General features: G+C 33.5%; 1 protein-coding gene across 3 annotated transcripts in view; it reads left to right on the forward strand.

Moving 5' to 3' along the window:
- LOC132708430 (fibrillin-1-like) overlaps nucleotides 1-17,685 on the forward strand; it is a 52,947-nt gene extending 35,262 nt beyond the window's left edge. For 2 of the 3 annotated variants that reach the window (XM_060680784.1, XM_060680783.1), the window contains exons 8-22: nucleotides 875-1,084; nucleotides 1,146-1,370; nucleotides 3,522-3,764; nucleotides 5,418-5,595; nucleotides 5,788-6,014; nucleotides 6,069-6,224; nucleotides 6,277-6,415; nucleotides 7,694-7,890; nucleotides 8,679-8,909; nucleotides 9,611-9,790; nucleotides 10,608-10,877; nucleotides 10,933-11,172; nucleotides 11,228-11,454; nucleotides 13,490-13,732; nucleotides 13,782-17,682. In XM_060680784.1, coding sequence (XP_060536767.1) covers nucleotides 875-1,084; nucleotides 1,146-1,370; nucleotides 3,522-3,764; nucleotides 5,418-5,595; nucleotides 5,788-6,014; nucleotides 6,069-6,224; nucleotides 6,277-6,415; nucleotides 7,694-7,890; nucleotides 8,679-8,909; nucleotides 9,611-9,790; nucleotides 10,608-10,877; nucleotides 10,933-11,172; nucleotides 11,228-11,454; nucleotides 13,490-13,732; nucleotides 13,782-13,904 — 3,089 coding nt within the window. In that variant the 3' untranslated portion in view covers nucleotides 13,905-17,682. Of the gene's footprint in view, nucleotides 1-874; nucleotides 1,085-1,145; nucleotides 1,371-3,521; nucleotides 3,765-5,417; nucleotides 5,596-5,787; nucleotides 6,015-6,068; nucleotides 6,225-6,276; nucleotides 6,416-7,693; nucleotides 7,891-8,678; nucleotides 8,910-9,610; nucleotides 9,791-10,607; nucleotides 10,878-10,932; nucleotides 11,173-11,227; nucleotides 11,455-13,489; nucleotides 13,733-13,781 lie in introns of all 3 variants that reach the window. The other variant, XR_009619946.1, reaches the window with a different exon arrangement.
- Nucleotides 17,686-19,868: the final 2,183 nt, after the last annotated feature.

Genomic DNA, 19,868 nt, shown 5'->3' on the forward strand with positions numbered 1-19,868 from the left:
TCTAGCATGCGGGAAGCGTCACTTTACCACTTCAGTTTCGTTTCCCAGGGATCCCAGCCACTTCGGACATTTCCGGGATTTTACCGCACAGATTTGAGAGCAATCGGATGTTTTCGGAGATATTTCCCACGCTTTGAATTTTGACGTTTGTCAATTCTGACAGGGAATGTATTCGTGTTATTTTGCGAAAATGTACCCAAAAACTAACGGTCGTAGAAAAAGTATAGTATGCAACACGTTCGGTAATAGTATATTATGCAACAAGTGCGGTAAACGGCATTTGACTCACGAGTTTTTAATAAACGAGTGAGTTAAAAAGTTTACCGAACGTGTTGCATACTATACCTTCCTACGACCGTTAGTGTTCGGGTACATTTTCGCAAAACAACAAGAATACATTCACTGACACGACCGTCAGAATTGACAAACGTCAAAATTCAAAGCGTGGGAAATATCTCCGAAAACATCCGATTGCTCTCAAATCCGTGCGGTAAAATCCAGGAAATGTCCGAAGTGGCTCGGATTCATGGGAAACGAAACTGACGTGGTAAAGTGACGCTTCCCGCACGCTAGATCGGTGGGTAATTAGGTGTTTTACAGACGGGAGTAGAAAAACGTTTTAACTCACTCGTTTATTAAAAACTCGCTCCGCTGCGCTCCACTAGTGTCAAATAAACTCGTGAGACAAATGCCATTTACCGCACTTGTTGCATAATATACTAATTATTGCACCGATATTGAACGGAACTGGACGGAATTTCCCATTTCATTAGTTCACATTTTTCTAAAACAGCCTATAATTAAATTTTTAATTATCCTACAATATATACCAAACATGTCTGAAATAGCATAATGTGACGTTTCGTCTTGTTAGAATGTTTCCATCAAAGGGAATTATCGGAAATTCTGTCCGTAAATGAAAGAGCGGGAAGGGGCTATGTCCCTCAGTGTTCGGAGGATGGTCAATTCGAACCCAAACAATGCAGCAGGAACGAATTAGTCTGCTGGTGCGTCGATCGAATGGGAAGAAAAATTAAAGGATCCATGGGCCCCGCCGAGAACGTAAATTGTTCGTTAGAAAATTGTGAGTGATGTTTCACTTACCTTGTGAGTACCGGGCATTACATCATGTATACTATTTTCAGTACGTGTCCATTCGGTAGCCAGGAGTCTGGACAAAAATGGCCAAGAGTGCGAGCATTTAGAATGTGCGGCGATTTGCGAATATGGATTCAAACTTGGTGAAGACGGCTGCCACACCTGTAAATGTGACGATCCCTGCGACGGTTACACTTGCCCGGAGGATGAAGAATGTGTTAACGTGAAGGAGTCTTCTTGTACTGAATTTTTATGTCCGTCGCTGCCTGTATGTAAGTACACTTATTTACCTGGGATGTAAATATTTAATACATTTCGGTATCGTAAAGGGGCGGCAAGTACTGTAGGGCTTTCATGGTCAACACCTGAGTTGACAATTTTGCCTCGTAGCTTTCTACTGTCATATTAACCATATATATTGAGATACTGTAACAAATTTACACGAATCGGGAAAATGCCATCCATAAAGCTATAGAATTCCTCTGGTCTGTGTCTTGCGTTGAGCTTCAAACAAAAGAATATATAATATATATATAAGAATATATAATTTTAATAAAGCTAATTTTGACGATACCTACCTATCAGAAATAGACAATTTTTAAGCGCGGCGATAGAGAGGATGTTAAGAACTATAGGGCTATAGGAATGTTTTGTGCCTTTGGCAAAATCGTAGAGAAACTCATCCAAGAACAACATGTTTTTTTTCCAAGGAGGTCTCTCGATACAAACTTACTGAGTTTCTCTGAATGTGTTACTAGGGCAATTGACAGTAAAGGGCAGGTTGACGTAGTCTACACCGACTTCAGTAAGATATTCGACAAGACAGACCACCAAATATTGTCGACTAGGCTTGCAGAGGTCGGGGTTGAGGCCGAAATGGTTTGATTGTCCAGTAATTATAATTATAAATAATTATAAAAATTAAGAGTGACAGTCGATGGATACAAATCGGAGTTTTTTGACATCACCTCCGGTGTACCACAGGGCAGTCATCTTGGCCCTTTGTTTTTTATAATATGTAATAATTCAATACAAAATTGTCTCAAACATTGTAAAATACTACTCTTCGCCGATGGCTTCAAAATATATACCAAGATTGAAACCTCCGATAACTGTCTAAATCTCCAAGAAGACCTTCTGCGCTTGGAACAATACTGTCAAAATAATCATCTTTTCCTGAATCGAGCTAAATGTATTAGCATAACCTTCACCAAAAATGTGAAAAACTTAGAGGGAGTGGCAGAAATTAGACGCTGGACGAAAAGAAGATTTTTAAGACTCATATGGATAGAGTAATAATCGAATCGAATAAAATCACAAATTTCAGATTTTAAAAACCCCAAATCTCCCCTTGCAGTGTACTATGCGTTTGTTCATAGTACGCTTTCGTTCGCTTCAGTCTAATTACATCGTCCACATCACGCGTTTGGAACGAGTACAAAACAGATTTTTAAGATATTTTGCATACAAAACTAACACTAATGTTGAAAACCATAACTACAACCACATTAGATCAAAATTTAAAATTCTAACTCTCCAAAACAAAAGAACGCAAACAAATTGTTGCGATCAGGTTGACTCTCCTTACGTCTTATCAAAACTTAACCTACGATTACCATGGCAGAATGCAAGAGACAGGGCTCTATTCGATGTCGACCACTACCGAACCAACATCGGACAGAACTCTCCGATCACTAGATTATAAAATATATCTAATTTTCATAACTGCTTTCTTGATGTCGATATTTTTGTTACTCATATTAAAGGTTTTAAATGCAGGATGAAAAAATATTTTCTAGTTCTAATACGACATAGAACACCCTAATTAAAATATGAATTTGTAATAGTTTTTATATTATTATATCACTGCATCATGCTATATTCACATACGCTTATCAAGCAAAGTGTAGAAACCAGCAAACCACATACAGGTGTTTTTTAAAAAGCTATTGACTTTTCCAAATTGGTTGATCTAAGATCAGATGTGCGCCAGGTGACACTTTAAAATGCCAGCTTCATTAAGCACAGTCGCAAGTCAATTTGAGCGTTGGCAACGATCAGATATTTGAAGCACTGACAGTATGTTTGTATTCTGTTCATTGTCGTAGAAATAGTATTGTAATCAACACGTTTATAAACTTCGTCAGAGACTCATTTAATAAACACCCGCTGACAAACCTGTGACTACGGAAACTAAAACTGTGACGGAGCGAATATTTAAGCGACTCAAATTCTCAAATTAAAGTGACACTTTGAGCACGTTTGATTAGTGAGTGCATAAATGGGTATTTTAGTCTAGGAATGTGTTTGCTTACAGTCTGTACTAAGGATGACAAATATTTTAAATTTAAACCAATCTTAGATTTTGATTTTTTTGCGAAGATATTAAATACATCATTTTCAATGTGTTGATTTATTTCTAGGCCGGCCAAAAACTGTGTATGCAAATCCCTGCGAAGAGGGAACGCCGCTGACCGACGACCTGAGCGGTGCACCAGTGGCGTGCGCATTGAGGTCCGAAGATGGAACAGTTTGTCCGTCTTCTTACGAATGTACTGCCGTGCCCGGATCTACCCAAGCCGTCTGCTGTCCATTTGGGGAAGTCGACGAATATCAGGGCGAAGCATCTGAAGATTACAGTCAATCGGAAGAAAGGCCCCAAACGAGTGAGTTTTTAAAACATGTGTTTTGGCAACAAACACGATATTGGCGTTAAGCGATTTCTTATGGTGATTATGGGACAGTGTTTATTATATTAATAACACTGAAGAAAAGATTGTATACCTTTTTGATATTCATGACCCAGTTAAAACAGTTATTCTGAGCAAACTCTTTGTGCCATGCTTACAGACGCAGTAAAGCAGATAAGAAACGAGAGACGTAGAGCAAAAGAACAAGACTGTCGAAAACTGGAATAGATACAATAGTCTACGTAACTATACTTTGTTTTCCCTCAGACTTCAAAAAGGTGCATATTTAAAATTTCTTACCTCTGAAGATGCTGCTACCATCTGGAGACCTTTAAGAAGAATAAATATCATGTCAAGAACTAATTACCAGCAAATTTGCAAGATCCACAAATTATTAACAAATATTTCTTATCTACTTTTTCCAATCCAATAGGATAAGTAATTCTGTTTTTGATTTTGTGGTATCCTTTCAAGAAGACACTAGCAGAATCATAAAACAGATTAAATCCAATGCTGCGGGATGTTACACTATTGATTTGCTTATGGTCAGACTGTGTCTCCCGGTCATACTGAATCACTTGACTCATATTATAAATATTTGTTTAGAGACTGCGTATTATCCATCCATATGGAAGGTTGCTTCTCCATCATGCGTCAATGATCCTAGACCAATAAGCGTATTATCTGTGCTCAGCAAGATGTTAGAGAAGGTTGTTCATCAGCAAATACTTTCGTATACAACTAATCATAATATAATTCCATCAAACCAGTCAGGTTTAATAAAAAATTTAGATAAAAATGTTACTGAACTTACTTGACTTTTCACGGCAATCGGCAATCGAGTGTATCATGAGTTATTGCGCGCTAAACTAAAGCACAGTCGTATTTAAACAGTAGGCAGTAGTTCGTTAGAACTAATATCGGTATATCAGATTTGTTATTTCGGGAGTGCCACAGGGTTCAATTCTTGGACCTCTGTTGGATCTCTTGCACAGATTTTATATGTCTAAGGAAGTCAAATTTTCTCAAATTTATATGCAGATGACACCCAGCTGTTACGTACGTTTATCTCAGCTAAGAGTGATAGCTGTGAGTGAGTGTGGCTAATCTTAGGTTGGATCTTAAACGTGTTTCTCAGTACAGCAAAAAACACCAGCCAAATTCTAAAAAAACACAAATTATGTTATTTGCTCCCCCTGCTAGCAATAATTTTTTGCGTGATCATATTAAAATTCAATTGGGAAATGAAGATCTTCAATTTACAAATGAAGCAAAAAGCTTAGGAGCAATTGAGGTATAGTGGCTACATTTTTAAGTTATGTAAAAAGACCTCAAAACGCTATATGCAAATAAACATTTATTGAATTTTAAAGTACAAAAAAAACTCTCTGAGGAATTTATCCTTTCTAAAGATATATACTGCCTTCCATTATACTATCCATTCTTTACCGTTGCTGATAATCTTCTAGGGCTAGCTAGACCTTGCCGTTTGAGATGTGTAACTATATCAGTTTGTATTAAGTAATTTTGTGCTAACCTTATTAATTTAAATTATCTCAATAAAAACTATTATTATTGTTATTATTATAAATAATAATATTATTATTATAATACAATGTTGCATTGTAGTGTGCGAATATCTTCATGAATTTACTGAAAGTATGGAGGGAACAAGGGAAGGCATGAGCCTAGCTCTCCCCACTCCTGAGTGTGACTCAGAAGGCAACTATTTTCCGACGCAATGCGATCCGGCAACAGGTGATTGTTGGTGCGTTGATAACTTTGGCACTGAAATACCACGTTCGAGGTAAGAACATTTTTGATTTTTGAATTGAATCGAACTTTCACTTCACTTCGAAATAGAATTTCATTTTTTGGCAAAAGATGACCAACCTTTTGGTGATCACCTGATTTATCAACTCTATATCAAAAGCAGCGATTCTATTGACACGACACAACATATTTTATATTATATTGATTTTGCATATCTTCCTTATAGAACGAAGGATAACTCAACAAATTGTTTGGATCTGAGAAAATCTTTGGATTGCCTAGATCTGACTTGTAGAATGGGTTGCGAATACGGTTTTATTTTGTCTGAGGAAACAAGCTGCCCAACTTGTCAATGCAGAGATCCATGTGCCGGTGTTTCTTGTAAAGATGACGAGCAATGTCAGCTAGTTGAAGTTAGCTGTAAAGATCACTATTGCCCACCTGTACCTGCATGTAAATTCGATATATAGATGCAAAAAAATTTTTAAGTTTATTCGCCAATTGCAGGTTTGCCGAAAAAAGTTGGACAATGTCCCTATCTAGTCCCTGCTACGTCGACCACTTGCGACTTCGAATGTAACTCCGATCTTACATGCAATAGCACTATGAGATGTTGTTCAAATGGTTGTGGAACTCAGTGTATTGAGCCCCTTTTATTCACCGGTATGCCTCATTTTCAAACTAAATTAAAATTAACTAAATTAATCATTTTTAGCCTGCCAACATCAGAGAACCCTTGCACAGCATCAAGCACACGAGTCAGGTATTCCTGCGGGAAAAGTCTATATTCCAGCATGTCGGGTTGACGGCAGTTATGAACCAAAACAATGTCACCCCGGTACCAAGGAATGTTGGTAAGTGTTCGTACATATACAAGGTGTTAAAAGAGTACGTTATTTTAAGACATATTTTAAGGCAAAAAGTTGAAACACCTCCGCAAATGCATACAAGGTATAAGCATTTAACAAAATTCTAGACCCGATTTTGGTTATACTTGTGAAAACAGTGATTTTTACAATAATAATAAGCTAATATAGCCCAATTAAATACAAATTGTAAATTCCATTAACGTAAATGAAGACTGTCAAAGTATTTTTTTGTAGGAAGCAACTGAAAGTTCTTTTTTTTTTGTCTTTTGTTTTTTTTTTCCTAACTTGTGTTAAAATGTTAATATTTTTTTTATGTAAAAAAATGCTTGTGTGGTTTCAGGGGAGGATTTTTGCTATACGACTTTTATTTTTCGATTCGAAAACGAAGCGATATGCATTAAAAAACCTGACGAACAATTTTTAATTCTAAAACAATGCGAACATTTTTTTCGTCAAACTTTTTTAACTTTGACACTCTGGACTCGCATTTCCAAACAAACAAAAAATAGGCTTAACGAAAATCAATGACCATTAATTAATTAATAAACTAAAAGGTTTACATGTCTTTTCTTTACATATTTTGTCTCTTATAGGGTTTAAATTTGAATATGGGATTCCCCTGTAGAAAATAATCACAAAATAGTACAAATTTACAGCAAAACCGTAAAAAAGCATATTCGACTTACTTTTTTTCCAAAAATTTGTACATTTTTAGGAAATTTTGACAGTATTAACTCCTCCTTTCCTCAAACGTAACTTCTGCTGCTATCTTTGCAAAAAGTATTTGCGATTTTACAAACTTTTTCTGTGATTTTGATGCCAAAAATTTTTTTTATTTACCGAGTAAAACCAGATTGAAATCTATTGGAAATTGTAGAATATCCCAATTGTTTTCAATTATGTTTAGTGATAAGGCAAATAGGTGGCGCTAGTGTACAGCTCACGGCTTGAATCCCGGATAGTTCTATATGAAATATAACAACAAAGACGTATAAACAATCAATTGATTATTATCGTTCTCATTCTCAATCGTCATGTAAATTTTAAAAGAATCTGTGACGGGCTTCGAATTTGTAATCTGTTTTCGAATAAAGTTACATTCTGCAGAATTAGGCCTTGGTAAGTTATACAGTCCACTTAAAAATCCAAAACTTGCTGCTCATTGCAAAAATCCTTTGCGATTTTAAACATTTTTTAAAATAAAACTGAAGTGACGAAAAGAACAAAGTATAATAAATATATAAACATATATGTAATATTCAGGTGTGTCGACGAAAAAGGTTTTGAATTGTCCAAAACAAGAACGAGAGATGACAACATATCTTGCCATTTGGAACATAAAACAGACGAATGCAATTCTTTTAAATGCGAAGAAGATTGCGAGCATGGCTTCGAAATTGACGAAAATGGTTGCCGAACCTGCGAGTGCATAGATCCATGTCAGAAGATTTCTTGTCGTGGTAGGTGATGCTAAATTTGTTCGCACCGAAGAGTTAAGAAGTAAACTTTGCCAGTTGGTAATAATAAAGTAAAGTTGATGATTGAATAATTAAATCACCAAATAATAGATAAATCATCACCAAAAATATTGTGCCAAATTGATCCTTTCAAGATCGTCAATGTATTCATTCATAGATTCCATAAAAAAATATACCTTGATGATGGCGTAAAATACAACATAAATTGAATAAAACTTTTTTATTTATTTATGTATTATTTTTATTTATTAATTATTAAATTTTTTATTGACAGCTGTCGATTTTTTTGTTAAAGCATCGTTTGAAAGGTCTTATTCCACAGAGTGTTATTTTGCTATAAAAACAATGCAGAGTTTATTTTCCATGATACCCTTTTAGCACTTATCCAGATATCCTGAAATTGAGCCTGATTTTCAAATTAATGGTCACCATTAAAAAAAAAACTCTTTAGAAACATGATAAAATTTAACCTAACTGGGTCGCTATTTAAAAAAACCTTGTTATAAACATGCCAAAAATTTTTGAAATATCTGAAATAAGAGCTTTGAAATGATATATTACAAGCCATATTTTGTCCTTTAAATATATTTTTAAGATCTGGAAAATTTTGACAAATGAAAAACCCTGCTGAAGTGTCCGAGCAATTTATAAAAAAATAGATTTAGTTTTTTCATGTCCTCGCTGTATATGAAGATTACAAGTTTTATTATGTTGCTTATTATTTGTTTTTTTATATACCAAGAAAATTCGTTTTTAATGATTATATGTAGGAGAGGGCGAAACCTGCCGTCTAGTTTCCGTGGAATGTACGAACTGGCCATGTCCATCGGTTCCCATGTGTCTGCCAAAGAAAGAGAACCCTTGCCAAAATGGGGAACCCTTGAAAGTAGGAAATAGCGACGAATTGTTTATTTGCGGGCCGGAATTTGAAAGTTGCCCTTCTTCTCACAAATGTCAATTGAGCCCCGTAGGAGAATATGCCGTCTGTTGTTCAAAACCAAGTAGGTATATTAATTAGGATGATATTTTTACCATTTGATAATTTTCTTATTGTATTTTATATTTTACACCGTTAGAAAATGAGCACTAAGCAAAATTTCGCATGAAAGTATATTATTGGTATAGTAGTCCCACAATTATAAGAGAGGACTAACTTATAACCCAAATGCTTTTATTATTCTGCTGTTACTCAAAATGTAAATTTTACCGCCCAATACTTGACCTTTTGCTTTGTTATTCTCCTCAATCCTGCGAAAGCTTCACTTAAAACACTTCTGTTGTAAGTGATCGCCCTTTTGGTTCTTTGCACTCTTGAAGTCCGTAACTTGGACTCAAAATTTTCAACCCACCCTCTGAACATCATATTAGTCAATAATAACAGAATATTAGTAGCATCACTGATCATCTCTAAAGGGAAAATTAATGTTAATGAAAATAACGTATACATATACATAACTGATACGTATACAGATACCTCTGTGCTGAGAAACGCTTGCCTACCAAGTCTTATGGTCTGGACTGTAGATAAAAATAACCTGATCAAGTTTTGATCACTAATGATCACCTAATCTAAACTTTTTTCGCATTATGTTAAGATTTAAAATAGAAAAATTATAGAGATCTTTTTATCGCTGCCAATTCAGCGATTTTCAATGAATCAGTGTTCATTGATTGCTTGTTTATACAAATAAATAATTTTCAGGAGATGTTTGTTTCGAGCCACTCGATATTGGAAAATGCGAAAATTTGGAAATATCGAGGAACCTCACCCGATATTACTTTAATTCCAAAACAAACAGGTGCGATTCTTTCGTTTACAACGGCTGCGGAGGAAATCATAACAACTTTCAGTCTGAAACAATGTGCAATACTGTGTGTCCTGGTAAGTTTGTCACATCGCACTCTCAATTACCTTTTTTTACTGTCATGTATGCATTACTAAAACTAATATCTGACTCAGTATTTGGCGTTCCAGCCAATTCAATGGCGATTTCGATATAAGAATGAAGAATATCTATTAAAGTTAAAAAAGAATGTATAAGTAACATTTGATATCAAATGCGCTTGGAAAACTCTACCAAAAACAGTCGTTCTAGGATTGGGCTTTCCACTTTAATTTCTAATAATGCTTCTTCTTTAGTAACGGTCTCTAAAACTTGGGACACTGTGAAGATCTTCGCTCCTTAGGTCTTACAACATAAAACTTAAAACAATCAAAGTGTAAGCATTTTCTCTTTCTGGTAAATATAAATTAATAAAATCCAGTAGAAATATATATCAAAAATTCAATTTTTACATAAAAAATAACGTTATATGTACACAGTCTGGAAAAGTTAATGCTAAGTGTACAGTTCGAGTTTAATTAGCAACATATTCAGATTCATCCTGGTAGTATGAATGGTGAGTTTCAGTTTCTTAAGAAAATCACATGTTTTAATTTCTTGGTCGAGTCACGTACATATTATTTGTCAAGCATATCTACACGAAATAGTTGAGAGGAATTAAATCTTGTAACCTAGGTGGCGATTCAGTCGTCTCTTGGACATAGCATGCACACTGTATATTGCTTTCTTACTTAAATAAATTCGATACTTAGTAAAAATGCTTTTAAAAAAATCGAAGTTTTTTTTACAGGTTATAACTTGGTGAAATTTATTCATCACCTTACGAATTATTTTTTTATATTGTCCTATTTTCAGTGTTAAGCCAGTGTGAACGTTTGCGCGAGAAAAATCAACGAGCGGCAGAACGTTATAAGAAACCCACATTTGCTCCACGATGTGATCCAGAATCGGGCAATTGGTTACCAATTCAATGTCTGGAACACGTTGGAGTTTGCTGGTGCGTGACTCCGCAAGGAGAACCACTCAAAGGAACATTAACAAGAGGCGCGGAACCAGAATGCAACTTCAGACAAGCGAGGCATTGGGCAAGCGATAGATCTGACTTTGCCAGTGAAGCGGACCTGGGTAATTGAATGTCAAATACTAAAACTTAGTCGAAACTCCACATTTGTCATTCTAGTTTTGGAGGAATTGATGATGCAAGTGGGTTCGTTTGACGGCAACGATATGTCTGATAATTCGGATTCGATAGACCAAGACCTGCCCTCAAAAACTAGATGTCAAGCATTGGGAGGTCAATGTGATGGCGAAGGAAAGTTCCTTCCGACTCAGTGCGAGGATGATACTTGTTGGTGCGTGGATGAGGCCGGAAATCAGTTACCCGGGACCAATACTTTTATCGGAAGAGAAAAAACGTGTTGCAAGTTGCCCGCTAATAAACCGATTTCAAAATAATGATATGTCAATTATTCTAGACGCGACACCATTAGAAAGTGCCGAAGTTACATTGGGATTCCACGGCGAATTTGATGACGTATCCTCCATACCTGTAGTCAATCAAGTTACTAAAATAGTGAAAGCGCTTCATGGAAATTTTAAAAGCGATGGCATTTCGACTGAAATTGCACCAGACGCGCTGTATGTGAGGTTTTCTCTCATCGGAAACAATAAAGTAGATGTCGCCTATAAATTGGAACAAATGGTGAGTAGGGTTTTTTCTATCTTTGCGCAGACTGCGGTCACAGTTATTTGTTTTTAAGTTACATAACCGATGTTTCAAATTTGACGATTCCAGAATAAAATCCGAAACCCAATAAAATTGTTAATTTAATTAATTAATTGTTAATTTAAAATTAGAAAAAACATTCGTTTGGTGGTCATTTGTGACCACCCTGTAAAATCTATTTCCGCCATGGATAGATCCATATAAAAATTATCAATAAAAATTCCCGATATTAGTTTTCAAGAGAAAAAAAACACATTTTTCCAAAGACCTGCTTTTCCGTAAAAAAATAGCATAGTACTAAAAATTTCGTACCCTACATAATGACAAACAGTATTCAAAACCAAGCGAATAATTTAATTTTTGAAAATACCTTTTTTGTATTAAACATTTGTCCTCAGTGTCGTACTTATTGAGATAAGGTATAGGAACATCCTAAATGGACCACTCTGTACATGTGTCCACGGTTATTTTTTTTGTTTTACGGTTTCAATATTAAAGTGGTAAAGTGCAATTTTTGTATTTTCGAAACAGTTAAGCAATAAAACATAACACAATTAAATTAGAACAAAATATGTTCAGATTTTTACAATTATTCATTAGTTTATAAGAGCTGTTTCGACGACACCGTGCCTTTGTCAAACACAAATTATGACAAAATAAATTTAAATTTAACAACGGAGACACATTTAAATCCAATTGGTCATTAAGTAATAGATTCGAATATCTAATTTTATTAATCTCCATGGCTTCCAACAAATTTTTTGTTTCATTATATAAAATATTAAAATTACCATCAAACTTGTGCATTTCTGAATTTAAATGAAGGGCGTAGTTAGCCTCCGAACTTTTATTTTTATACGTTAAATGTTCTACCTGTTTGTCCGATATAAATTATGGGAGATGATCCACATTTCAGCTTATAGACTCCGGATTTTTGAATTTTCCGTAATTTAGTTTTATTGCTTTTTAAAAATTTTCCAAGTATGTTTTCAGGTTTAAAAGCAATATTAGGAACAAATTTAGATAGATGGTTCCAAATTTGCTGGCTAGGCTCTCCTATGTATTTTATTGTTTTTATAAATTTAACAACTAACAAAGAGGGTTTCGTAACCATTGTTAAATGCTACTTATTTTCTAATATTTAATTCTTTTTCAAAGGACGTTTCTGTAGGATATTTTCCACATTGTCCATAAAAATTTCTGCAAGTAGTGGACTAAGTGGATTTGCTCTAATTAATCCTTCTGTGGCAATATTGACCATTTAATTCAAAATAATTTTGATCTAAACAAACTATTAAACCATCTAACAAGTCTTGTTTTATGATAGGTTGACTTGTCTCTGAGTAAGAATATTGTCTATTATGTTTACCACAATCGGTGAAATGCTAGGAAATACATTGGCCTTAGGAGGAATTCGAACGAATTTTTGATAACATATCCAGGTTTAAAGGCCATATGGTATTCTAATTTTTTTATTAATTTTGTTGAAAGTTAAACTGATGGTGCTTTTACAAAAGAAACTACAGGCCTTATTGCCGTATCCTGGTTGTGTGATTTAATTAAAGAATATAACTTTGGAGGTTGGGGATTTATGATTATTAATTGGTATTTTTCCTCGTCATTAAAAAGTGATGAATTTGGAAATATAATTCAATTAATTCGGAACTCTATCTGTCTCATATTAAATACCGAATCCAAAATTTCGAAACATATATATATATATATATATATATATATATATATATATATATATATATATATATATATATATATATATATATATATATATATATATATATATATATATATATATATTGATTTCGGAATACTAATAATAATAATTTAATAATTTTAAGTGTACGTACATTATTTAAACAAATATTAAAAAAAAGGAATCCTCCCCTTGTGTTCATCTATAAAATTTCACTTTTTTATGCACCACACCAGTTCCTTTTCTAAAAAAAGTTAGGCTTAAAAGCGCCTCCTCCTTATACCTACTATTGGTTTTTAGGTCATGCAACAGCGATTACCGGGGCTGACTGCGGACATCTCACGATCCCGGGTGATACATAAATTGTTGCCACAGGCCCCTACACTGGCAGAAAATCTTCTGGCACTGGAACACAGAGAGATCGTGTCCCAAGCGCCTGTCTCCGTAGTTGCTCCCTATCACACAGCACTGATCGTGATTGCTGCCTCATCGGCATTTGTAATATCGGTATTAACCGTTTTGGTTATTTTATATAGAAGAAAGGTACGTGAAACGGCCTCTCTTTTGTCGGTATTTTGCATTTTGTTTTCAGATGAATAATTTGAATACTCAAAAGGCGACAGAAGAAAACAAATTCACGTCAAACAGACCAATTTATATTGAACTGCCGAACGAAAAAAATTGCACGAACGTCGCGAAACTGGAAAATGTTTAGTTCGTTTATTCTGGTGGAACGTGCCTCTACCCAAGAATTATGTTTGCGGTGTGATGACTGCGGAATACTCTGGACGATTGACAATAATCTTCGGCCTCTAATAAATCCGTTAATGTGAGAGTTAGAAAAAAATAAGCGAATTGTTTTGTTTTGGTATGATATAGCTCACTGGGTGCAATAGTGGCACATCCACGAAACACTGTGATTTAAGAAAATGAAAACTAAAATATTGAGATAACTGATATCAACTATCCTACTTATTACAAAATTTATATAGTTACATGTCTTTATAATTATATTTTTATTTGTATTATTCTCTTTTAAAAAATATATATCTTGTTTGAGTTCTTTTTTAAATGTTTTTAAATTTTTTGCAGTTATTAATTTTGTTTTGCACACATGAATTTCCCAATACAAGTGCGACATTTTGATAAAAAAAAATCTGAATAAAATAGTAGATTAAAATTTCAACATCATTTTATTATAAAAATACGTATAAAGGTATAATAAGGGCAGGTTCATTTGTCAAAGAGGTACACAGTAGCAACTTAAAAAAAAAATCTAAACTGGAAATTAATAAAAACAAAAAAAACATCGAAAAGCTATAACTAAAAAACAACCAACCTATAGTTTTCAATACATGTCGAAGCAGGTATTATTTCTAAAATTAAAGAAACAACTATCAGATAAGTAGTCTTTTAACACGTAAACAAACAACGGATCTATAGTTTTTAGTAGAGAGCTACTGTCCTCAAAATCAAAATACTAGTTCCGAGAAAATCATTGACTTAGGAAAATAAATACTGAAATATTGAGATAACTCATATCGACTCTCCTACTTATTACAAAATTTATAGTGATATTTCTATATAATTATATTTTGATTTGTATTATTCTCTTTTTAAAACAAAAATTACTTTTTGAGGTTCTCTTTAAAATGTTTTCCAAATTTTGTGCCGTTATTCATATTTTTTTTGTGAACACCAATTTCGCAAATCAAATGCGATATTTTAATAAAAAAATTCTCAATAAAGCTGTAGATCAATATGTTAACAAAATTTTAAAAATTATAAAAATACCTATAAAAATATAATTCAGAAGGTTCATTTGCGAGATAGGTACATAATACTAACTGAAAAAAATCCAAGCTGGAAATTAATAAAACACTTAAAAAAATGACTACAAAAAACATCGAAAGTAAGCAATAAAAAAACAACGGCAAAACCAAATGAAAATAAACAGAAAATACTATTTCAAAGAACATTTCAGCCTATTATAAAAGTGACATTTTTTAATGCATTACTTTTTAGCAAATCCATTAAATCATTAAACTTTTTCTTTGGAATTGTTATAACATCTCAAAAAGCACGGCCTAGATTGACATTTCCAAAAGATGTAAAAGTCGCGACTGCTCTTATTTTTCTTTGCTTAATGCTAATGCTTCCGTGGTCAGTTTTATTAAAAAATGTTTTATAGAAAAATGTGTCAGAAGCATCTTTGTCTACTTTGAAAACACACGAGTCATTTATTTTGACGATATCATCTGAATTGTCCCAATGACAGTTGCGCGAAAGATCGTTAAAAGACGCGGGAAATTCAATAGTGGAACTCTCTCTAGCGGAACTTGTAGTGAGCTAATTATGTGCCGATATTGTTCGTAGCTAAAATACAAATATGCGAGTTTTATGATACAATTAACTAAATATGGATATATTTTGGAAAGTGCCATTATTGCACCCAGTGAGCGACATGTCAGTGGTCTTCATTAGCAGTGAATTATTGCAGCATTGATGTTCCACAGATCGGCGTGATGTATTTTAACACAACCGGTGCTAAAGTTTTTGTGAAAGAGTGCAATCCAGAATGAACAATTGAACTTTTATGATCAATGCGACACGGTTAAAATTTGGAACAGCGCTGTGCCAGTATTGCACTCACGTTTATCAGTATACATTTCTAGAATGTTTTATTAAAATACGCCAGCTGCAACTTAGCTTTCAGAAACTACATTGGCGAGCAAAAAAATTTATTCGCTCAAGAGATTACAAATTTTTCGGGAAAATATTATCGAATCGTCCAATCTGGTAGGTGGTAAATTGAAATGAATTTAAGATTCAATCGGAAAACCTTACGTCGGTCTTCATGATTTTGTCGGAAAACAAAATGTCTATTATAAACAAAACCAAATTATTTTTTATTTGTAACGAGTAACAATTAACAATATTGAGAAAAAATCAAAAATACACCAAACAATCTTAAGTTTTATGGTGATAAATGAACAATAAACTGCGTTATTTCATAAAAAGTCGACTACGCTGAAAATAACTCACAGATAACAAATACCTCCATTCGCATTTGTTTTTTTTCCAAATTATTTCAAATTTCTTGAGTAACCTAAATTTTTTGCTCGCCAGTGCTGAATATTTGATATATCTGTTTATACACATTAACAACAATTTTGAATTGTTAAATATAATTCTCAATATTCATTTCCTGGCTTGCTATATTCTTGCATTGGAGGGTTGTATGTTATAACCTATTATTTTTAAATTCATATATGGATAAATAAAAGATCCTTATATTTTATTATAATATTTATTAACAATAAAGAAAATAAAACAATATTCAAGACGAAATACCGAATTACCATTCACTAGTTAGTTTTGGTTAGTTAGGAATGCTGAACGGCAGCAAGATTGTACCACAGACATTATTTAATTTTTGTTATCAGAAATATTTGAAGATTCTACAGTTACTACATCTATGTTTATGTATTTCACCTATTTGCGTATACTTTATATAAGAACTCATATATCTGCCATTTGAATAAATTATAATTGCAGAGTGAAACGTCGAAGACTTATTGAATTTCTAAGATAAATTAGTTTAGTTTTATTCATCCGGCTGATGTTTATTTATTGTTCATTAAAATTTGTAAATACATTCTGAACGAAGCGAGTATTATTGTATACACTGTTCCCAACAATATACCGTCTTTACGACATAATCCAGTATTTAACTTTGGTAAATTTTTATGAAGGTCTAACCATAGGCCTAACTATCTTATTATTATTTATAAACCTCAATAAATAGATTCGCAATTCCACAATGACGTTCCAGAACCGTACTTCGGTACTTCGTGCATACAAATGCTGAAAGTATACTCCGATTTTACCAACCCTCACAAATCGACCAACAGCAGACTGGGAAAACATCCATTGTAAATCAATTATCTACATAAGATATTGGCAATCAGTTTTAGCTTTCTAATGTGTTTTCAATATAGGAGATCAACCTATCTAATGGGCAAATTCCACTTGAAATCGAGCAACCTCAAGTAGGGACTGTTTTAGAATATTTATTAAAAGCACACTAATATGAATCAATATAAGAGTTTAATCAAAGAAAAAATTATTAATTATTAAAATGCACAGTTCTTGTCGGCTCACATAATAAATACGGCTATTGCTCATGGTAAACGTGCTGAAAAGAATGGTCCCTTCCGCTTTACAACAGGTGGGTCTTAAACTCATCCCGAAGTCAAAACCGTAAAAGGTCGTAAAAACGGTATATCGTTGGGCGAACTCTGCCTACCCCTCCATGTGCGGCTATTTCGTTTTTGCTTTGTGTTCCGATTTCTCTTCAGTTGGTGAGAATATACCTACTAATAATTAATATGTAGGTATAAATGAAAAAGAAAAACAGATTTGTCATATAGTATATGCTATTTTGAATAATTTGAACAATTTTCACGAATTTAAAATATTTGATACTAATATTTTTATACCTTAAAAGCCTGTCCAATACTAAAAAAAATTAACGGATATATTTTATACTAGATTGTCCATGAACTTCTTCAAAATAATTTTTCAAAACTAAAATATTCTTATTACAAAGCAAGTTTGACATTCAAAAAAAGAATATAACGAATGTTTCCCTATATCCCAGCTCGCTCTGTACTTATGAAACCAATTGCCTTTTTAAATACAAGTTTTAAAAGAAAAGAAAATAAATATACCGGGTGACACCAGAAAGTGGGAACAACTTTTAAACGGCTTGGAAGGGTTAATATAGGCTGAATGTCCAATTTTTAGAGTAACTCTCGAATTTTAAAGGGCACACCCTAAAATATTGTGTCTAGGAGGCTGTGACCATCATAAACACTATTTACCGGGTCACCTAATCATGGGAAAAATTGTAAATGAAAATTTTCTATGGCAGATAGCATTTAAAGTAACGAACTACTATTTTTTTATTATAACCTAGTTTTTTCAAATAGCATCCTAGTGGGAACGAAAACTTTTTAAAACCGGTACTTTTTTTGCAACATTTTGACACCAAAATTTTCAAAATCCGTTAAAAAATAAGCTCACCGGAAAGAAAAATCAGATAAGCAAAAACAAAATATTACTTAGGTGGCTTTGCTTCTATTCATTATTAATTGTCAATTGTCGGTAAGATTAAAAATGCAGAAGAAACTCTCAACAAGCTCATGCAGTGGAAAGAAAAAACAGATTAGTATTAAAAAACAAATTAAAAGGATGGTTTCTTCTGAGATTCGACGATTAGAATTCTTTGTTGAAAGTGTTTTATGATATATGCTTTTGGAATACGGGGATGCAGTCAAAAATTAACGTAAGTATTGTACGTATATGTACGTCATAAGCTACAAGCACTTTTTACCGGAAACTTACAAGAACAAGACAATATAATTTTGTTTTCTTTTCAAGTCTGTCACTTTTTGGGATAATTGAACACAATATTTTGAAAATCTGTTAGAAAATAAAACCTCAACAATGTCGGTAGAATCGATTTGAAAGTGGTATATCAACGTGTGTTACAGTAACACAAGTTTTACATTGACACAAAACATCACATTCAATTAATTGGAACTGGAGTTTTGTATTTATTTGAATTAAATAAGTTAATAACCAAATTATTTTCAGATGAAACTTTCATACAATGTTTTCAAAATGTCCTTCTTATATACGATACTCGCTGGCTCTAGAAATTACATTCACTGTAACCCTTCCAAACATTTCTGGAGTTATAGTATCAAATGCAGTCGATATTCTCCGCTGTAATTCTTGTAGGTAGAACACTGGAGTTATATAACACGGTCTTTCACGTACTCCCAAACAAAAAAAATCTAACGGTGTCAAGTCCGGTGACCGTGAGGGGCAATTGACTGGACCGCGTGTTGAGATTAGTCTATCGCCATAAACATCACGTAGGTGTTGAGTGACATCTCTAAAATTATGGGGAGGCGCGCCATCCTGCTGAAAATACATATTTAATGTCAAGACAATGTCAATGTCAAAATTAAGTTAACGAAATTATTATTCTCGTCATGTTTATCTAACAGCCAATTGCAATATCGAAGTCTTCTTACAAAGTCAGCTTCATAAAGATTTTGATGAAGGTTATACCTAAAACAATGATAGCCATATTTTTTTCAGATTCTCTTCACATATTCTCGTGAGATGTCTAATGTTCTAATACCCACTTACTTCTCTTAGCGACGCAGCTGGATTTACGTTGACGTATCCCACAACATTGATTTCCTTTTCTTTACTTATAATAAAATTATCACGTCGATTATTTTGTGCATTTCAATTCCAGCTATTTAAAGAATGTGCAGTAAGGCGACGTTCCAGATAGCGGGCTGCATACAACGCACGGGCCTGTCGAGAGTTTCTTCTGCATTCCCCGTATATCAGAAACATATCAATGTTTTCTCCATTTGTAAATTGATTATTGTTTTCCACGATAATCCAAATCGATAACACGACAGAATCGATAATCAGAAAAAAATGTACAAACTGTCAGAATTTTCAATCATGCCGACTTGATGATTAATAAAAGCAAAGCCACCAATGTAATATTTTGTTTTTATAAAAACATATTTGCTTATCTGGTTTTTTATTTCCTGGGACCTTATTTTTTTACGGATTTTGAAAATTT

Source organism: Cylas formicarius, unplaced genomic scaffold (assembly GCF_029955315.1).
Source record: "Cylas formicarius isolate icCylForm1 unplaced genomic scaffold, icCylForm1.1 PGA_scaffold_10__41_contigs__length_53128322, whole genome shotgun sequence".
NCBI classification, from domain to species: domain Eukaryota; kingdom Metazoa; phylum Arthropoda; class Insecta; order Coleoptera; family Brentidae; genus Cylas; species Cylas formicarius.